General features: G+C 37.6%; 1 protein-coding gene across 1 annotated transcript in view; it reads right to left on the bottom strand.

Moving 5' to 3' along the window:
* The window catches only part of gnai2a (guanine nucleotide binding protein (G protein), alpha inhibiting activity polypeptide 2a), a 78,694-nt gene extending 60,795 nt beyond the window's left edge, over nt 1-17,899 (bottom strand). The window contains exon 1 of the mRNA XM_067432295.1: nt 17,060-17,899. Coding sequence (XP_067288396.1) covers nt 17,060-17,177 — 118 coding nt within the window. The 5' untranslated portion in view covers nt 17,178-17,899. The remainder of the gene's footprint in view (nt 1-17,059) is intronic.
* Nucleotides 17,900-20,790: the final 2,891 nt, after the last annotated feature.

The following is a 20,790-nucleotide window of genomic DNA, read 5'->3' as shown; positions in this document are numbered from 1 at the left end:
AGTGTTTGAAATGGGTACTGCGGTTCAAATTCCAAATATTGTTTTGCCGCGCCCCTCCTCTTCAGACTCGACACTCGCAAGAGTTGCCAGTTTGAGGACATGCAACAAGCACAATTGACAATGGGAAGTAGAGGAGACTAGGGATGCACATATTGACCGTTTAACCATTAACCGATAGTAAGAATTTTGACCAATTAACATCAGGTAAGCGGTTTAAATGTTTTTTGTTTTGTTTTTTTTTACTTACGGGGCGCGTCGACACATGCGACAAACCACACGTGCCGAGACAGACATATTCCGCAAAATTAAGCAATGGGAAAGAAGAAGCATACTGTGTGGGGCCATTTCGACTGAGAGGGTGACGAAGTTATGTACAAAATAAGCTATGTGGTATTACAATTCAGCTGTCGCCTAGTACAAGCTCCTGACTGGTGGAGAAAAGCAAATGAAAGTCGCTTCCCGAGCCTAGCCGCTCTAGCAATAGCCTATGAATCAGATCTTCATTTCCCACGGTATAGCCTATATTTAATGGAGTTCAAAGCAACGAAAGCAAAAGATTCAAGATGCATTTTATTCAGCAGCTCATTTCAAAATCAAAGACCACAATATGAGAGAAAGCAACTTATGCACTGGTAAGATTATTTATTAATTTTTATTGAAGATTGTGTTTTTGAGCATCCTTTACTAATTTGCGACGATGCGCGATGCAGCACCATCATACTATCTGACTACGACATAACATGCTCTCACACGTTTATTTTTTAACCATTTGCTACAAGTAAAATTTACACATGTGGTTTAAACAACCAGATACATTTACATTTGTCCGGCTTTGTCTGAAATGCTTTCATACCACCTTCTGAATTGGTTTGTTTGATTAATCTGAATTAAATACGTATCGAAATAATCTCGGAAGGTATTTAGGCCTACTCCTGGTCATTTCGCAGTCAGATAGATACCTGGTCAGAGAAAACGAATGAAGGAACCAGTTGTAAAAAGGTCATAACTAGCAGCTGCTGAAGAAATGCGCGCTGCTAGCGTGGACTCTTTAACCCTATGCGAGCCATGTCTTCACAGTCGCGTAAGCTATAATGGTCTCATGTTGTTTCCACTAGTGCAGCACATTGTTTCTTTTAATTAATAAAATAAATATAAAACGAAGGAGAAGCCTAAAAAGGTCCGAAGCCCAGCCCGCGTTTAGGCATGAGGTGAAAATTGACCCGAAGCCAGACCCTAGGGGTGTAAAAAAGTCGGGTCCCGTCAGGCTCGGGCAAAAATGCAGAGCTCCAGTGTGAATCTAGGTTCTGTTGTTGAGCTGTTCTGTATGTTCTGCTGTTTGCACAATACAATAAACATGTGGAAAGTATTTAACGGGTCACAGACACTGGTCAATTGTAGTTTTATGTAATGCCAATTCAATATTATAATCTTATCAGTTAACGGTTAATAAACAATTAATTAGCATCGGTTGCCGGTTGGGAAAATTAACCGAAATGAGCATCCCTAGAGGAGACTCAAACATTGTAAAGTTGATGAGTTAATAATTATCCACGTTTAATACTCCCATTCATAGATATTTTTAGATGGATGCCGAAGCTTTTTAGGCCAGGTAGAATCAGCGATCTTAGATCTATTTGTTCGCTGACTTCCATGGCAGCAATACTGTGTGTTTTCTTCCAACTGGCAACCTGTGGTGTCGAAATACTATTGGGTAAACTGGCAGCGGGCGTTATCATACAGACCAAAACAAACAGACATTCTGACACAGAACGCACATTTCAAAGTACAATAACTAGCACTGTTTTTCTAAGAAGCAAGTATATTAACTCAGCATGTTTCTTATTATATTATGTTTTAGTACAGTCAAAAAATTACATACAGCACCTTTAAGAAAACATGAGTGATGCTAGCCTGTGTAAAACTACAATGTAGGGGTATTAACTTAAACTAAAAAGATGAAAAATTCTGAAATATTCTTGAAATAAAATAAACGTTAACTGGAAAAATATGCACTAAAATGTACTAAAACATAAAATGTTCTTTTCCATCCAATTACTTTTTAGGAAAGTAATTGCAAACCTTTCATCAACAAGCTATACGCTTTGAGATATAATTTAAGTTCATAGCCAAAGCGGTTTAGGTTATGCAATATTTCAATTTGGACAAATCACTAACCCCAAGTATATGCAACAGTAATAGTGATGCTTAATAAATGAATTAACAACAATAAGGCTCGGAGTGTTTATAGCTCATGTTTTTGCTAATGACCAGCTCAGACCCATCTCTGACAATCACAGACGTTTGGGAAAAATCAAGAAAAGGTCAAGTGTTTAGGAATTACATCAGGCACACACACAAAACATCTTCCAGCTTCTGTTGAGACTCTCGCAAGAGAGCAGAAGGAGGAACTGCACATTTGTATCACATCAGAATGGCAGGGAGTGCAGAGTGGCACATGTGAATGTGTGTGTAATGGCTCTATAGGGCATTTCCGGGCACCATGCCCTGCCCGCTCCATCTTATCAGCAGGAGAGACACAGGATAGCCAGCTTTTATGAAAGGCTTCCTGGAGCTCATCTAATCCTCTGGCAGAACTGATCTACGCGAGCAGTACGTCAGCAGAGCTCTATCACAGAGCCAAGGGTGACAATCACAGTTATAATTACAGATGTGTCAGAAACAACCCTAATCTTGGCATACTATCATTAACACTACTTCACTTTGATTTTGTGTGTGCGTTTTCAGATACGAGAGGCATGATGAAAGTGCAACATTTTTCTTTTGAAAAAAAAGACTGCACATGACAGACTCACATGTACTTCCTCTTTTCTTGACTGCTTGCAAAACCGTCACCATATACCATAGCATGAATGTGTACAGTACAAACAAAGCTGTAGTGGATGATGAAAATCATTATTTGTATATTAAGAAGTATACTCCTTCCTTCTATACATGTACACAAGCTTAAAATCTAAAATGGACATTTTCAGTGCTTTTAGAGCCGTTTTAGAGACATTGTAGAGTACAAAAGTGAAGCGAGGCACTCGAGAGAGATTGAAACTGATACGGCAGTTTCGCTCTTTTTTTTTGCGGAAACGGCATTGCTCTCTTGGCATGAGCGACTTTCAATTGCAAACGCGTGGTAAATCCTGACATTTGCATAACAAGGTTTATTGTTAGTTACCACACTGTAAAAAAATAATTTGTTTTAACTTAAAGTAAGTAACCCGGATACCTTAAAATTTTGAGTTTATTGGAATTAAAATTTAAGTTGATACAATGAAGGAAATTGGTTTAATAAATAGACACTTAAAATATTATTGTATCTAAAACCACATAAAAAAATAACACAATTACCCAATATGTGTACAAAATCTTTATACAAAATCTGAATAAAGGTTGTCGAGTCTCAAAAATGTTCCTCGTATTAACTCAATTTTAATTTCAATGAACTTAATTTTATTTTTGAAATAATTTTTTTACAGTGCAGCTCTATTGTATAAACATTACTTCACTGCAAAGTGCAAAGGGAAGACAGGATAATCTGAATAAAATTACACTTTCTGCAAATATGATTATGACTTCCAGTTCCAGTGTTTACCACTTTCAATGTAAAGAGGATATTAATTAAGAAGAAGAATGAAGCTTGTGATATCTGAGCGAATGTTCTCGCTGCGCTAATGGGCATGTGATGTGCATGACAACTGACAGAAGGGAGTAGTGATATCTATAACTTTAAAACATCAATACAACAAGAAAACTAGCTTCCTGATAACATTTCTGCTTTCAATAAACTCTAAGAAACAGAAAGAAGGATTGAAATACTAATAAAATTTGCTGGTAAACCAACCCTTTAACACAACGACTAATTGTACACACCAGTAGTGCAATCCTAAAAAGACATCTGGATTAGGGCTGTCACTAATGATCTTTTTGGTAATTGAGTAATCTGTCAATTATTTTGACAATTAATCAAGCAATCGGATAAAATATACTGTGGTAAAAAAAAAAAAAAAGAATAAAAAAAAGACCAAAGTGGACAATAGCCCCATGGCCTAGTGATTGTTGCTGTTACACTTTACAGCATGATCAAATCCTTATCAAACAACACTTACAACACCCCCCACAAACAATAATGATCTCATAATTTAAACACCCTCATTCACCCTCTTTCAGACGGATGGAGCTGTCCCTGGAAATTTCTCTTTTACAGCTCATTCCAAACAACCCGCAGATATATTGGGAAAAAGCGTGCAACCAACATCATACAGCAGCCGCTGGTTTTAGGAGCAAGAGTTTAGTGATTATTTTCCCCAGCAGATGGCACAGTGTGTGTGAGCTACGCTGACTCTACTTGATCGGGCGTGCCGCTACTACTTCATAAATTATGTCGAGAGCAGACAGAGCGCCATTATCGTCAAATATCAAAAGAAACCTCATTATCGCTTTTAAGGTAGTAACATACTAACTATTGGTTTTTCATGTAAAGTAATATATTTTGTATGTGCTTTATAACAGAGCATCAAAAAGGCGCAGGATTGTTTTGCCCCAAAAGTTCCGCAGTCACAACGCAGTGATTACCACACCTCTGAAATAAACACAAAATTACTTAAAAACCATACATGTGCAGAACACATACTTTCTGCTTAAAATAAGCCTAAAATGCAAAATAACATAACCAATTAAGGATAGTAAGAATTCTTTCCAAGCATAAAGATAAAACAGTAATTTATATAGTATAAACTTAAAAACAATTATAAAAAACTTCAATATTTTTGAATAGTTTTATTTATCATATTTGTTTTATTTTTGTAATGTGTTTTTGTTAAGTCATGTTACAATATTGTTTTCATAGTTTTTATATATATATATATATATATATATATATGGTTTTTGTTATTGTATTAAAGCCAGACCAAAATTCCTAATAATCAAACTAAATCATAATGATTATTAATGTTGATAATAATATAGGGACTCCACAACAACAAAAACATTCAAAAATGTATTGTCCCTGTTTGTTAAATTAAAATACAACAACAAATGAGATTTTAGTGATATTTTGACAACTCAAATAGGAAACGTCCCCAGTTTCCATTTCAGAATTATAATCACTGTTTTCACTACATTAGTTTGAACATTTACGTGATAATAAATATTTCTAATACATTTAGTCATGGATTATTATCATTATTATATATATATTATCATCTAAAATAGTTTATTTAATTTTTTTTCAAATGTTTGAATTTTGTATTTGTTTATCTGTTCTAAAGTTTAATAAATCAGACACTTATGGCAGTGCTCTGTTTTAAGTCTTCGCTGAAAAAATATTTCACAGGGGGTACGTCACTGAAAAAAGGTTGAGAACCACTGCTCTATGGCAACTTCATTTGGTGATGCTTTTTGCAGTGGATTCTACATAATGGCTTAATTTTGTGGAGGGAGGGTGGGCACTTGCTCAAGTGGGCCACTTGCAAGGAAGAGCTTGACAATTTGCCCCTGAATTAGTGAAACAGGATGGGTGTGTAAGCTTCCTGTATCGAATGAACAAAGGGATAGCACCAACCTCAGTCTCAGCATTGACTGAGACAAGCCAAAAGAGGAAGTGGTTTGGGCGACAGAGCAGGAAATGACATCATTTTTTAAGCACCGGCTTTTTAAAACAGGAGTTGAGAGACAGCTAACAGCTTCTGTGGTTGAGAATGCTATAAAGACTCTATATATGGCTGCTGGTTTTGTGAAGCCTCCAAGGATCTGGGTAAATATAACAAAACGTTAACTTTGCCATGTCACCAAAAATAAAAAATTTTGGAAGCCTGGGCTACAGTTAGTAGCCATTATCTGGCCATTTACAAGCTCCAGAATCTCCATGATAATTCAAATCAATGCGACTTGAACAGCTGAACTGACCAAATGAGGGAAAAGGGCCAAGCGAGAGGCACTAGCACAAGTCGTGCCTGTTGAGCAGCCATTAAATCAAAAGTGAAAGGAAGACATTATACCAATTATGGCTAAATATCAGCTAAGGGGAGAGGACTGAATGTGTAAAAGAAATCAGGCACAGCACGGAACAAAATGCTAACCCAGAACAGCGGTGGCCACAAAATACATCTAAAAAAAGGGATGTGCAAAATTACATCACTTCTTCGACTAGCTGGTAGGTGTTCAGTCATACGTAGCCCTGTGTTATTATGCTGGTCAATCATAAACACAGATTCGTCATGCGCTTAGGGGATGTTTACATGAGGAGGAGGAGACTGACAGAATAGGACAAAATAGAATGAAAAAAAAATAGATAAAGTAGTCAGCCTCTAGACTAATCAGAGGGTATGCTAACGTAGGAATGAGGGAGAGCATTCGTCGAAGACTACAGCCTGAGTAAGTGTTTTCCCAAATGAACGTTTTGCTTTTGTGCATGGCACTGCAAGCACAGCCTCGAAGATTAGCGGGCCAGCGCGAACGAGCAATAGGCTGAAAAGGAAATGGGAGTTTCAGTGTTTTTCATTTTCACTCCCTCCACCCTGCACCTCTGAGACTAAGCTGGCTGATCTTTCTTTTCCCAAGCGGCTGGCACCATCTCTTCATGCCCCACAGTCCCGAGAACAAAGATCTGCCAGTGCTGCATCACCTCACTGTCTCACTTTCTTGTCAAGGAGAGAGTAGTTTAACGATTCTGCCTCTTACAAGAATAAGAGAAATGCGCGGTTAATTACTAGATGTAATAAACAGAGCAGTTTCTAACAAGCTACCATGGGCTATGTTGATGTTAACATTTCGAGTACATTAGCACAAAAGCAAACATCAAATGATCTCATACTTTGCCATCCCAATCCAGTATTATGAGATCACAGGCTACTTGATAAAAATCGCTGTTATTAGATTAACTTTTTTTGAGTTAAATCAAATTAAAACCTGTTTTCAATAGATTGAAATATGTAGACATCAATCAGTCTTGTGATTTTACTGTCTGAAGCCATAAACATCAAATATGAGGAAAAAAAGCTTGAAGTCAACATGAAATTACATTAGCAACCTATTTTACATCTGTAATGCAACGTATTTCTGGATTTAAAAAACAAGATATGAGAAAAAAAGTTTTCAGGGATGGGATGAATTAAACAGTGATAACTTTAAAAAAAAAAAAAAATCCAAAGTATTAACGACAGTACATTGCGCACATTGTTCCAATTTTTTTTTTTCAAATCTGTTCTTTTGAACTTTCTATAAACTGAATTTTCTTTTATGATTAATACCCAAAATATTAAGTATCACAACTGTTTTCAGCAATGATAATAAGAAATGTTTTTTGAGCACCAAATCAGCATATTAGAATGATTTCTGAAGGATCATGTGACTGGAGTATTTTTACTTTATGTTTGATCAAATAAATGCAGCCTTGGAAGGCCTTGATCAGACAAAACACATTTTTGTAGTGAAATTAGTTTTTTTTCTATTGGCAGGGAGCGTTTTGCGCGCTGTTTTAGCACCTCGCGGTTTTTTGTAGGACAGCTCTAAGCGGCTCAAGTTGAAAAAAATACAATAAAAATAAACTCAGAGCAAAAAATGGACCCGACGGCAACGTGTTATTTTTTCATTGTCCAATCGAATGCATGGAGAGGCAGGCCTTCCGTTGTGGTGATGGTTACCTTGATTAGATTGACAGGACAGACAATTCGGGGGTTGCCTAGCAACACAAAACCACGCACTGCTCTTTTCTAAACTAAAAACCGGCAACCAAAAAAAAGGCAGCGGGGTGCTCCTCACGTTTTTAAACCTGAAAATAGCGTTCGGTCTGATCGAGGCCTTGATGAGCATAAAAGACAGCTTGATAAAAGAGCATGCGGTTTTCTCTTTGGCCTGATGATTCATTTCATAATGTACTTAGTATATAAATGATGTCAATGTTCATTTCGTGTTCACTTTAACAACAATGCGGTAATACAAAACATATACAATATATAACTCCAGATCCACAAGAATCCCCCATGCTCATGCTTCAGTAAAGATCATGTTTGTTCCAGCCCAAGGAGACATCTTTTCAGCGTAACAATTCACGAATGGAGAGGCTTCTGCCCACAAGGCACACAAGCGGCCTACCTTACACATCATAACCCCAATGTTCAAAGAATAAAGAAGTCGTATACATAAGAAGAAATGCAATCTGTCAGCCATTTCCTGAGGTAAAACAGTCAATGTAAACCCACTAAAGATTTGACCTTTCACCTTCCCGATGATGTAAGAGGTTATGTGAACTTCTCCTCAGTGCATTTCAGCAACCTCCGGCTAAGAATTTAGATAAAGTCGCTTTTTCCTCAATGTGCTTTCTCAGTCGACGTAGTTTACAATAGCTGCACGTTGCTGGTTCATATGGGTCAGATTGAAGTAAACAGAGAGAGTTCTCGCTCTCGCGCTCTCCTCGCAAGCAAAACGAGACGATTCAGTGAAGCGGACAGGCGCTCAGTGATGCACTCACACAGACATTCGTTTACAGAATGGCAGGCTCGTATATGTCTGTTTAAAAAATACAATATGTCCCATCTTACAATATACAATCTCACATATACAACGTTCCATCTTTATACAGCTTCAACTTCATGCATTCAAGAAAGTTCAAATATGCTGCACAACCATTTGCCATTTTTCATGTCAGCAGAGAGCAGGTCTGAACAATGTCGTCAACACCACCTTGTCCCACACAAACAGATGGCCGGTCCACTGTCCGTGATCCAACTCCTAATTTCCGGGCACCTCGCACATCTATGCCAACGTTCTCTTTGCTCTTACAGCAGTGTGACAGAGTGCTGTGTTCCCACTTAGAGGTGAGCAAAGAGAGCGAGCTCTGGTCCTGGCGCAAAACGGAGCCAGATGGACATTATTATCCAACGAGGGACAGTTTCCACTTCTCAAACCCTATAAGGCAAGCTGCTAAAGAGCAAATACAAAGACTTTAATCAAACCGGTTCAGAGGAGAGCAGAAAAGGTCAGAAAGGAAATCCCAGCTGGGTTTGCAAAAGTCTGCATGTCTGTAAAAACTTGTCATTATCATCAACACTATTGTTTCACTGATGTGGATAGAATGTGTCTAGTTTTAGGGGCGTAAGGGAATCAAATCTGAGCACACAGATGATACATGCACACAATGGGTTTGGTCAACATAGAGTGTTTCGCTACAAAACATCGGAAATTCTGTCATTGTGTTTACGCACCCTCATGTCAATTGTGATCACATCCATTCAAATAAAGCATGTCAACACGGTTCACCAGGTTCCAATTCACATTTATCTGGATATTCACAATACACAATTCAAAGCAGCTTGACAGAAACTGCATGTTTGTACATTACAATTTAGAATAATCTCTTATCAGAGGTGAGATGGCTGTCAAAGTTATATAATGTATTCAAGAAACAACGATCTAGAAAGCAATTATTACAAGTTGTGATCATAATGATTACAATGTCAAACAAATCTTGTGATGTCAATGGGTCTCATTCAATAATAAAGAATTTGTTCTTAACCTCGTTTTGGTAGTGAATTGAGTATTTTAAATGAGCGTCCACATGTACAAGTTTAGTCATCTTAAAGGGTTAGTTCACCCAAAAAAGAAAACTCTGTCATTAATTACTTACTCCTAATTTCGTTCGACACCCATAAAGACCTCCGGTCACCTTCGGAACTCCACGATATTTTTCTTGAAATCCGATGGCTCAGAAAGATTTACATTGACACCAAGGCACTAAAGACATCATGACAAAGTCCATCTCACTACAAAGTCCCACGCCAAAGTCAGGTGATTTCAGCAGTTTGGTGGTTTGGTGGTTTGACGCGCGATCCGAATCATGAATCGATACGCTGATACAATAAGCTCTGAGGCTTCAGAAAGCCCATTTTTAAATCGGCCCATCACTATATGTCGTTATGTAGTTTTTTTTGCACACAAAAACTATTCGTCACTTCATAAAATGATTGTAGAAACACTGTAGTGAGATTTTTTAACCACGTCTTAGTGCCTTTAATGGGTTTTGAGAGAGGAAATGACAATGGTGTCAATGGAGGCCTTTCTGAGCCATCGGATTTCAACACAAATATCTTCATTTGTGTTCCGAGGATGAACGGAGGTCTTACAGGTGTCGAACGACATGAGGGTGAGTAATTAATGACAGAATTTTCATTTTTGGATGAACTAACCCTTTAAAGTCTCTAATTTCAAATTTGTCGCCATTTTTGAATCGACTTAAATTTGAGATTTGAGAGCTATGATGAAAAGGAAGACGTTCAGTGAATACATTTAACTTTAGGCTGATCTTCATTCAAAGCTGTTATAAATGATAAAAGCCGTTAATGCATGATAAAATCCCATGAAGCATTGAGAAGATTTGCCTACAGAGAAAAAAAAAAGCAGTTACTCTTTTTGCACTTGCAAATTTTAATAACCACTATAAGCTTAAGTAATTTAGTGGTTGAGGTTAACAAAAAAAATGTATGAAAGCAAAAACAATCTAAAGCATATTGAGGCAGTTTGGACTACTGATTAAATCATTCATTAACAGGTGCCAGGTAAAAACACTGAGGAAAGCCCCTGGTCACTGCATGTGTTCTCTCTGATCGGACAGATATCCGATCATGAAAAGACCAGGTGTAAATGCCCTCCAAATCACATTTGAGATGGATTTAAATCTGATTGTTCAAACCACTTCAAGAGGTGGTCCGGGTCGAATGCATCTGGTTGTTGAAACCATATATGTAAATTTTTTCTTTCTTCCAACAACACAAAAACATACAGATATTATAGCCAGATATGGCAGTCAGGGGCGTCGGACTGGGGGGATAAAGGGTACCGAAGTTAGTTTTCTGTGCATACACGTACATAGTACGGGGCCCAGCAAGATGGTTTGTACCCAGGGCCCAAAATTTGGTGCTACGCCACTGATGGCAGTGCTACTGCAGCACGCATCGCCACAGATCTCGTCATCAAGCCAACTCACACACTACCACAAAAAAACCCGAAAGCAAGTGGTTTGCTCAACATACAGTCATCTTCTGAATTCTCTTATTCCACTCACTCTCTCCTATTGCAGTCTTTGATTTTGAAATTAGCTGATGATCCATAAAATGCATCATATAAAATCATATTCGTTGCTTTCGGTGACGTGAACTCCATTCAATCTGTATATAGCATCGAAATTTTAGGTCGGATTTATATCCCTTTTGGAGAGACTTGGGAGTGATCAAGTGTAAATGGAATAATTTTGATAAATCAGATATATTTTAGATATCTGATTAGTAAAAACGCAAAGTTAAGCCACACTTGAAGTCACTTTGGAATAGAATATATTAAACAAAACCCATGACCTCTCCAACAAGCAACTTCTAGGAATCCAGAAGACTTTATAAGTAAGTGTCATACTTCACTGCCCCATAGTTAATGTTGAATAAGTTCAACAATGTGTTGTCCTCTAGCCAGGTCATAAAGAAAGTTGAATACTTTCATACAGAATGGTTTATTTTGAAAGCACAATAATAATGCACAAAAACAGACATACGTGTCAGAGCAGAACTATTCTGGAGCAACAGGACTCAATGAGCATTCTGACCTTGCTTTGAGGAAATACTTGAGAACATTGTGATGGATCATTGAGCTTGCCTGACATAAAAACCTTTTGAGGACAGATGCAGTTTGATTTCATCAGTCTGATATGCACTGTTCATCAGAGCATGCAAACTGGCAAGAAGGGCATTATAAGGCCATTTTTCACATTAGCTTAATGATCAACTACTTCCAAAACCAAAATGAACAAAAGCACAGCTGTTAAGGAAAAGTTTTCCAAATTCTGTAAATGGTTTGTCTTGCGCCTCAGTTTAATCTATTGATTTGATGCAACCGTCCTTGCATGTCTTTGAAGGATGGTGACCAGACACTAGAGTTGCACGATTAATCACAATTAAACTCCAAATATGTGCCACAAAAGTACAATAGTGCATGACAAATCCCAATGAACATCGTACTGTTGGTGAGTTGAATAAACAGAAGATTAAAGCGCTTTGATTAAACATAACTAAATGCTTCTCACGTTTGGAAAGATGTTTGACGCGTATTGCTTTTTCAAACGCACGTTAAAAGAGACTCAAACTCGCAGTGATTTCCGATGGATCAGCATTTACTACTATTTGCAGTTTCATGATCACGATGAGCCTAATTGGTTGAAGCACGATTTCATGTTAATTCACTCTTTGCCAGGAGTTTGATTGACAGGCGATCAGACCAATCAAAATTAGCCATCAGCCGAAGCCACCATTTTTGTCCGACAAAGCAGTCAAGAAAGTTTGTAGATTAACGTTGACTTGAACTTGAAAAACATTGTGTACTGACATCTTTCCACGGTTGAAACATTCCTTCTGAAGTTCAATCATGTTTATTTGATACTATAAGAAGATCGGTTTACGAGCAGCTTTTACTGAGGCGCTACAGCGACCTGTCACCACACATTAAAGAGCCAAAAAAAGGTATTTATTGTTAACATTTTTTTTAAAAAGACAACATTTTAGAGTTGAGTCTGTTTTTAATATTAAAAGTAACCTGCTCTGTCCTGTCTGTCAGTGTGAGAACATGTGTGGTGTGAGAGTGTGGCTTGTCGGACATAGCAACAGTCACTAAAGGGGGCGGGTCTTTGTGAACGGTCATTTGCGATTAATCGTGCAGCCCTACCAGACACCCTGATTAAATACTTATAAAACACACAAAGAACTACATCTGTTGCTTGTTGTGCATGTGTATATTTGCACACATTTAATTACTCACTACTCAATCTTAAGATGATTTCTGATCAACACAACTTTAACTTTGTCATGCATATCAACTCACGGTAGTGTCCAAAGATCAGCTATATCAAGCAAGCCATTAAAAAAAAATCTTTAATTTACTTTTTGTTCTAGGCAGGATTCAAAAATCAGGTTTACTGCATGCAGAGTATGCGCTCCACTGACTAGGCCAGACCCCCTACAAGTCATGATTTTTTTTTTCATAATCATCTGGTCACCCTATCAGCAGACCACAGAAGAGACTGCCAAAAGACAGCTTTAAAGTCTAATCGCAGATGCTAGACCAAAGTAAATAGACTTAACCTACTAAAACCCAAAACCTCTCACAATGTCTTCTGTCGAGTGGGTATTCCTTGCACCATTATGAAAAGATCAAATAATAAGCAGACACAGCCTTGTCAGTAGTAGTAAGAGATCTCACACACACACACACACACACACACACACACACACACACACACACACACACACACACACACACACAGCCTGCTATTACCTCAGACTATAATCATACAGTAGAGCCCTTCAAACCTACAGTATAACTATACACCACATAACACAATAAATCAGCTCATTTTTGCAACTAATTATAAGCATAATCATCTGGGGATGAATATATCCTGCCTTTCGACCTCTGACAGTTTTACAGTGGAACCCTAAACAGAACGACCGACTTTTTCCACTAAGCGATCAACAGAGAAGGCAAATAAGGTGTGTAAATACAAAGCGTGATTTCCATGTGGTGAAGGACCATTACAGCCATGCTGACAGGAGAGAGTAACAGTGTCAGTTTGCAGTCATCTTTCCAGCCCAAAAGGGCTTAATGGGTTTTTGTGTCTGTTTGTTTGTTCTGGGGCCTTTTGCCAAATGCCTGTCGGCATTTATCTGTCGGTACAGTAAGAGTGTGAAAAAAAAAAAATGCACACAGGATGAGCGATTGTGTTCTGGGAGTTATCCTCGCTCTATTTATCACCATCAACGCTATTAAGCCCGATGGCTAAAGCAAAGAGGCGAAAGCACGAATCAGTTCAACAGGTTCTGTTAAACCTGTTAAATGGGTTCAGGGAAGCATCACAGATGCATGCGCATGCATGACTATGTTCTGCATGGATCTTTTGCAATTTGATAAGAGTAAAATTATTAGCTATGGCGCAAGGGCTTTACCAAGTTAATTTAAACATGAAATATTGCTTTTATGTGACTTTTCATGCATTTAGAACTGACAATAATGTAAAAATGTGTACATTGAATGCAATGCAATTCGCTTTGGATAAAAGCATCTGCCAAATGCATAAATGTAAATGTATTTAACCCAAAAAAAAATACAAATTTCATTTAAACTAATGCTGCCAGCAAAGGTCTGCTATGGATATGTTCAGACATGTCTGTGAATCGAAACGGTGATGAGTACAAAGGCTCAAATGAATATTTCACTCTGCCAGTAAAACGGGAAACAAAGGCAGTTACAACAATCCAGGACTAGAATAAATAAACAGAGCAATGCTCTGGAATTCACTGTGGAAGATTAAATTTGATCAAAGTTCAGAAAACTTAAAGGGTAAGCCCAGCTGAAGAATCATTCCTGGAATTTAGAGGAACAAAAGCAAAGAAAAGCAAAGAAAAAGAGTTATAGAAAGACGTTTAGGGGAGGGAACTAAAGGCCTTCAACTTCCTCTAAGGCAATAGGAGCTCTGTGAGCCTGGAAATACAACTTTTCCCTACATCTGCCTCAAGCTAAAAATAGTCCATCATCCATCTAAGCAATGCAACACTCCCCTCTGAACCAAAAGTTTGACTTTGGAAAGACCAGAGGGGTGGAACAGAGGTTGAGACATCGGCCAGTGTGAGACTGACCACATCTTTTCCAGACCTTTTTTCTGGCATTAGAAATCATTTCGAGACACTGGTGGTGACTGTAGTGATTGATTTAGATTGTATGTGCCTTAGAAATGATTATGCAATATTCTGTTCAATGTTGTAACTAGTAACTTTTAAAGAGGGAAGTGACTTGTCTACATGTGCGTCATTTAAACCTCCTCAGACAGTGACTCAAATCCCTAACCTAGTGTTTACTCTCCACGTCTGCTATTAGAGCAAAGCCCACTGAGAGCTACAATTAAATGTAGTAACTGACAGGGGAAACATTATTAGGATTGTTCACGGTTACTTAACTGAGTAGGTGTCCTGCAGACTGACATGAAAACTGACTCACTTTTGAAAGCTTAAAATTAGGGTCCAAAATACTGAATTGGAAAAACGAAACTGAGCAGGAATGTAACCATTATACCGTAAGTTCATCTATGAAAGCTTCTCCATAACACATCAGATGTGGAATATTTATCCCATAAATAAACCATGGGATAAAAAAATCAGAATATCAAAATTATCAGAATATCAGAATAAAATTATTCTGATATTGTGTGCCATTGCGATATGCATATTTCAATACTGTCGATATATTGCACAGCCCTAGATGGAATAAAGATACACTAAAATGTTTTTTAACGATTTAAATGCCCGTAAGAAATATTCACACTTTTTTAATTCACCTGCCACTAAGGAGTTAACTTTGGCCACTGCTTGAAATCCAACTAGCTGGCGTTTGAGGGACAAACACCACCATTATGAAAGATATCTAACAAGTTGTTTGACATATGAAATGTGAGAGAGGAGAATACATACAAAATGACTGCGCAAATGCAAAAGCTGCTGTGCACAACATTGGCTCCCTCGCATTTCGGTTTTAAGTCAACGAATGCCAAAGCAATTTTCTGAGTTCATAAAGTAAAACACGAAAGGCTTTAGAACTCACAATAAAAAGCTCCACACCAAGCATTTCATTTCCCAGCAAGAGCCCTTAGCAAACAAGCAAAGCAGTACAATATGCAACCCCTGCCAAAAATGTACTTTTCAACACTTTCTTTGGTTCATGGTGCATGTTCCAGGCTTCTGTTTGGGCTTAAAGCCTTCCGAAAACATCCCCCCACAGAATTCCTCAATTTCTGTCAAAACACAGTTCGGACCAGGCCAAAGTGCATGCTGAGTTTGAGTGTGTGTGTGTGTGTGTGTGTGTGTGGCCATGCTGCACCACAAGGGATGTTGAGAGTGATCACAGGCACTGTCAAAACATTCCCTCAACCTTTCCCCTCAGTCACACTGAAACAACTAGTTTTTGTTGTACAAATGTACTTGTGTTTTTCTATGATTGGGAAAGTTTCACACATACACCATCTGTCAAAAGGTTTGGACACACTACAGTGAATGTTTTTCAGGGTCAGTGGCTTTTTATCTAAATTTCGTCCTTACAATGAATAATTTGGTTCAGATATTGACACATTTTTGGCATTTAGGTTGATGGCTTTACAATCACTCTTAAATGTGGTAAATAAATCATAACTACAGAAAGAGTAGATGAGTCCAAACTTTTAACTGAAAGATTAACTATGTGAAGCAATCATACTAATTTGCTGAAAATGACCATTATCATATCTAACACAGTTTCTTGGCTAACTAAGCTTCTCAAGTGACAAGTTAAGCTCAGAAAAAAAATTGTACATTTTGTACTTGAAAGTTTCACACATACACCACCTGTCAAAAAATTAGGACACACTCCAGTGAATGTTTCTCAGGGTCTTATATAGCTTCATCTAAATTTCATCCTTACAATGGATCATTTGGGCCAGATATTGACACATTTGTGGTATTTAGTATGTGGCAAATAATCATACAGAAAGAGTAGATTACAAAACTTTTAACTGGAAGACTGACTTTGTGAAGCAATCATACTAGCTTGAGTGCCAAAAATGATCGCCATCATATCTAACATATAGTTAGCTAAGCGTCTCAAATGACACGTTTACCTAAAAAATATTTGTAAATGCCTCCGGTTATAATTTGAGAAAAGGAAATAGCTGAAAAACAAGATTTCCAGAAGAGTGTGACATTTAAAATGCTAAACAAGTAAACGCTTGCTCTATCGTACTTGACACTTTCTCCAAATCCGTTGACAGTTTCTCGCAGGCCACACCTGAGGAGGAAACCTGACACACATAACGTTACATTAACGTTACCTAGAAAGTTGCCCTCAAACTTCGCAAGAATATCTAGCCTACTTGTCTCAAACTCGTTTAAAAGAAGTTACTGAATCACAATTGACACTTAATACTGTGATAAAGTGCTTATACGTTGTGTTGTTACAGCAGCGAGGGGCTGACCGTTATCTGTGATTCGTCACTCACCCAACAGCAGCAGTTTCACTTCTTTGGCGGCTTTCTCGCCGTCCTCGCGCAGATTCCTGTCAATCATTTTGGACCGCTCGGCCGCGGCTTTATCTTCCTGGCTCACGGTACAGCCCATGGTTCCGAATGCGCGCTTCAGGGCGACGGATTTATGAGTATAGATTTATGAGAAAAAAATAAAAGGTTTTACCCTTTTAAAGCGACTGGGTATTTTTTTAAATAGTCTTCCGTGACTAACTTCCTCTTCTGGCTTTGAAAAAAATGACTGCCTCAAGTCCAAGGAAAGGAAATGTCCTTAAGACACTAGTAGATCTAAAACTGATGATTTTATGCCCCCGAATGATCTTTCAAAAGACGTTTGGGGGGGGTTGGGAATAAGATATGAATTTATAAATATTGACTGAGATCAGAACAACACCTGGAAACTGTTGACGTTTAAGGCTCCCAGGAGAAACCAAGTAACGTTAGCCAGACGCTGGAGTTTTACATCACGCGAATAGGGAGGGGAAAAACTTACATCCACATATCCAAAAAAAAGTTCGGGAAAAAAAGTTGTGATCAGTCTCTTGTGCTCATATATAAAAGAGCAAGCCGATCGATGAGACAACTCGGCGAAGCTGAATGAAACAGAAAACGCAAGAAATCCCCTTTGTTTTCCTCGGTTAACGTTAGTCCTTTCAGTGGTCGCCGATGGCTTTGAATAATATGCGCCGTTAGGCAGCTAACGCTGAACGGTCTCAGATTTCTTTCAGTGTTTTCAAAGCCGCCACACCCCAGTCTGCTGAGAAGTTGCTCTCATGCCACACAGCAGAAGACAGTTTAGAACTGTTGGGTTCCTCGCGCATTGCCAACCAGCCCCTCGCGGATACGCCCACCGCGGGTGCTCATGGGAAATGTAGTTTTGCCGCAGCACGGGAGGGGGGGGGGGAATCACAATTAAAGGGATACTTAACCCAAAAATGAAAATTATGTTAATTAATTATTTATGTCGTTCCAAACCCGCCAGACTTTATTTAATCTTCAGAACACAAATCCAGAATGCTTTTTGTCCCTCCACTGACAGCTACACAACTACCACTCTGACGCTATAATAAGAGATTGTAAAACAAATCCATATGAATTGAGCAGTTTAGTCCAGATTTTGTGATTGACTCGATCGCTTTCTATGATGAATAGTTTGAATGTAGGCTTCTATTCACATTTGCACTTTGAGATTCTTCGGAATGAAAAGTGCATTATAAATTATAAACATTGATCAGGGAACATAAACAGAAGCTCAACCGAACATGCTTGACGAGCAAGAAGAACAAACCTCATTGGTTCTTGTTGAAGCTCAAACATGCTGCATAACACAATAATGAACCTTGGTTCTTGTCAAGCGAACATGCTTGAGCTTCCATTTACCATAAATGATGTGTGAGTTGATGAATGTTTGGATAAAACCGTAAATTCAAGCGGTTCATCATATAAAGTGATTGTTTCTCTTCCGAAAATGTTAAATAATTCACTCAATTCATGTGGATTAGTTTTACGAACCCTTTATGAACTTTTTGAAGCGTCAAAATGGTAGTTGCGTAGCTGTCAATGGAGAGACAGAAATCTCTCAGATAAACCAAAACCGTTCCAAACTCTGTCTTATGGGTTTTGAATGACATGAGGGTGATTAATTCATTTTCGTTTTTAGGTGAACTAAACCTTTAACATAAAAAGGCAAGTAACTCCTTGAATTATGATTTAAGTATAAAGACTGAAATATAATTTTCTTTTAAAATGTACAACAATGACCTTTGTTTTATTTACAATTTAAAAAAAAAAAAATCAGTGTAGGCCAGTTTACAGAAAATATTTATATTAAAATTACCATCTTAAAAAACATTGAATAGCCTATTGTATTATTTCATTCAATGGTGTGGATTATAATTATAGAGATATATTATATTAAAACAATAAAAGATTTTGTTTTGATTTTATAAATTAATTTAAAATCTTTAAATGTAAATGAATTATTTAAAAAAAACTGATGATGTATTATTTTTAAATGAGGCTTTTATTTATTTAATGTATGAACTGATTCATTTTATGCAAATTTAGGTAAATAGCATCAGCCAAATGCGTAAATGTAAATAATAATTTAAATTGTTTGTTTATTTAGCTCAGGCATAGAGTATGGAGGTGCTAGACATGCCAAGGCATATTAAATCCCAGAATAAAATAACCAATAAGTTGCCTGGATAAAAGACTCTGCCAAATGTGCGAATGTAAAAAATAATTTTGCTTGTTTGTTTACTTATTGAGGTTTCTTTTGTGATGGGTGGTGTATAGGCTACTTAGTACAGCATTCTCTTGTTTGCTATTCATTGACAAATTACATTCTTTAGGGCCTCTGTTAGAAATCCCTATTGTTGAGACTTATGTCAATATTGACGCACTGATTGCAGCATGTGTTCTGCATGATTTATGCTTAGGCAGGAGATGAAACCTTGTTCAAAGTAAATGCTAGCAATGATTTTTCCTCATGGAGTGTGTTTCCATCGTTTGGCTAAAGCAAACAGCATTACGATAGAGAGATAAAGCTGTCTCTGTGTTCCACACCGCCCCCATGTGTCTGAAAATATATACACACTGTCGCGGTCTGTTTTTCATATTCACGGGTTAATGCAACCCCAATAATGTGATATTTAGCCTCGGGAATGCGATTTTTACCGGGGGCGAACCTAAAAACGCGATTGGGCTAGTTTTAGCTATTGAGTAGCAGTTGGGCGACTTTGTTGCGAAAACGATGCAACCCCTGACTAGACACCAGCCCAACAATTATCTAATTTTCCTGTCAGTTCGGTATATTGTTTAATTAAACCGTGTATTATTGATTAATTATTGACTATTTATCGAGTTTCTGAGAACTGCTCTCTCCTTCAAGCTAATGTTTAAATAACGACTAAATGTAGCCTAACCTAAGGCACAGACTTGAAGTCAAGAGATCTTCTCTTAGGATAGCAGGATACTTCTAAACTCCAGCCTAACCAAAACTTTATATATATATATATATATATATATATATATATATATATATATATATATATATATATATATATATATATATATATATATACACACACACATTTGAAAAGTAGGCTACAGTGGCATATTTTCCATTTGGGAAAAGTAGGTCTACCGAATTAAATCTTCCTGCATTACCACCAGATTGCACATTAGGTAAACAGAGCTATTGGAATAAATAGATCACATCTATTGAGGTTATTACATTATACATTAAAACTGAGTGTATTTCTGGAATTCAATGCATTTTTTTTTTTTTTTTTGGAACTCAATCAGAATGGATGGGTTCAAATGGATTATTAACCAAATATATTGCCCATTTTCTCACGCAAGAAGAGGAAACAAATCGTGTGAACGTTTCCAGGGAACTGCTTTTCAAGGCAAGATTCTGTTTTGACATAAACAGTTTTAGACTTAAGTGGACAATCAGCAAGAAGGGAAAGAGACAAAAGAGGCCATTGCTGGTGGTGGAAGACACAATCTGCAGATTTGATAGGAACTAGAGATGTCATTTCTGCTTTTAAAGAAATGTGCTCTATCTCAACCTGCAATTACTGTAGTGTTTTACACAGATCTAAAAGAGAGCATTTATTCACATTGTTCAATGAGCCAGAGACATCATAAACACTCACTCACATGAATATGTTATCAAGACTGAACCAAGAAAGAATGAA

This window comes from Pseudorasbora parva, chromosome 22, assembly GCF_024679245.1.
Source record: "Pseudorasbora parva isolate DD20220531a chromosome 22, ASM2467924v1, whole genome shotgun sequence".
In the NCBI taxonomy this organism is placed as follows: domain Eukaryota; kingdom Metazoa; phylum Chordata; class Actinopteri; order Cypriniformes; family Gobionidae; genus Pseudorasbora; species Pseudorasbora parva.
Note: the sequence above shows the minus strand (reverse complement) of the source record. Positions and strands in the feature narration are given on the sequence as shown.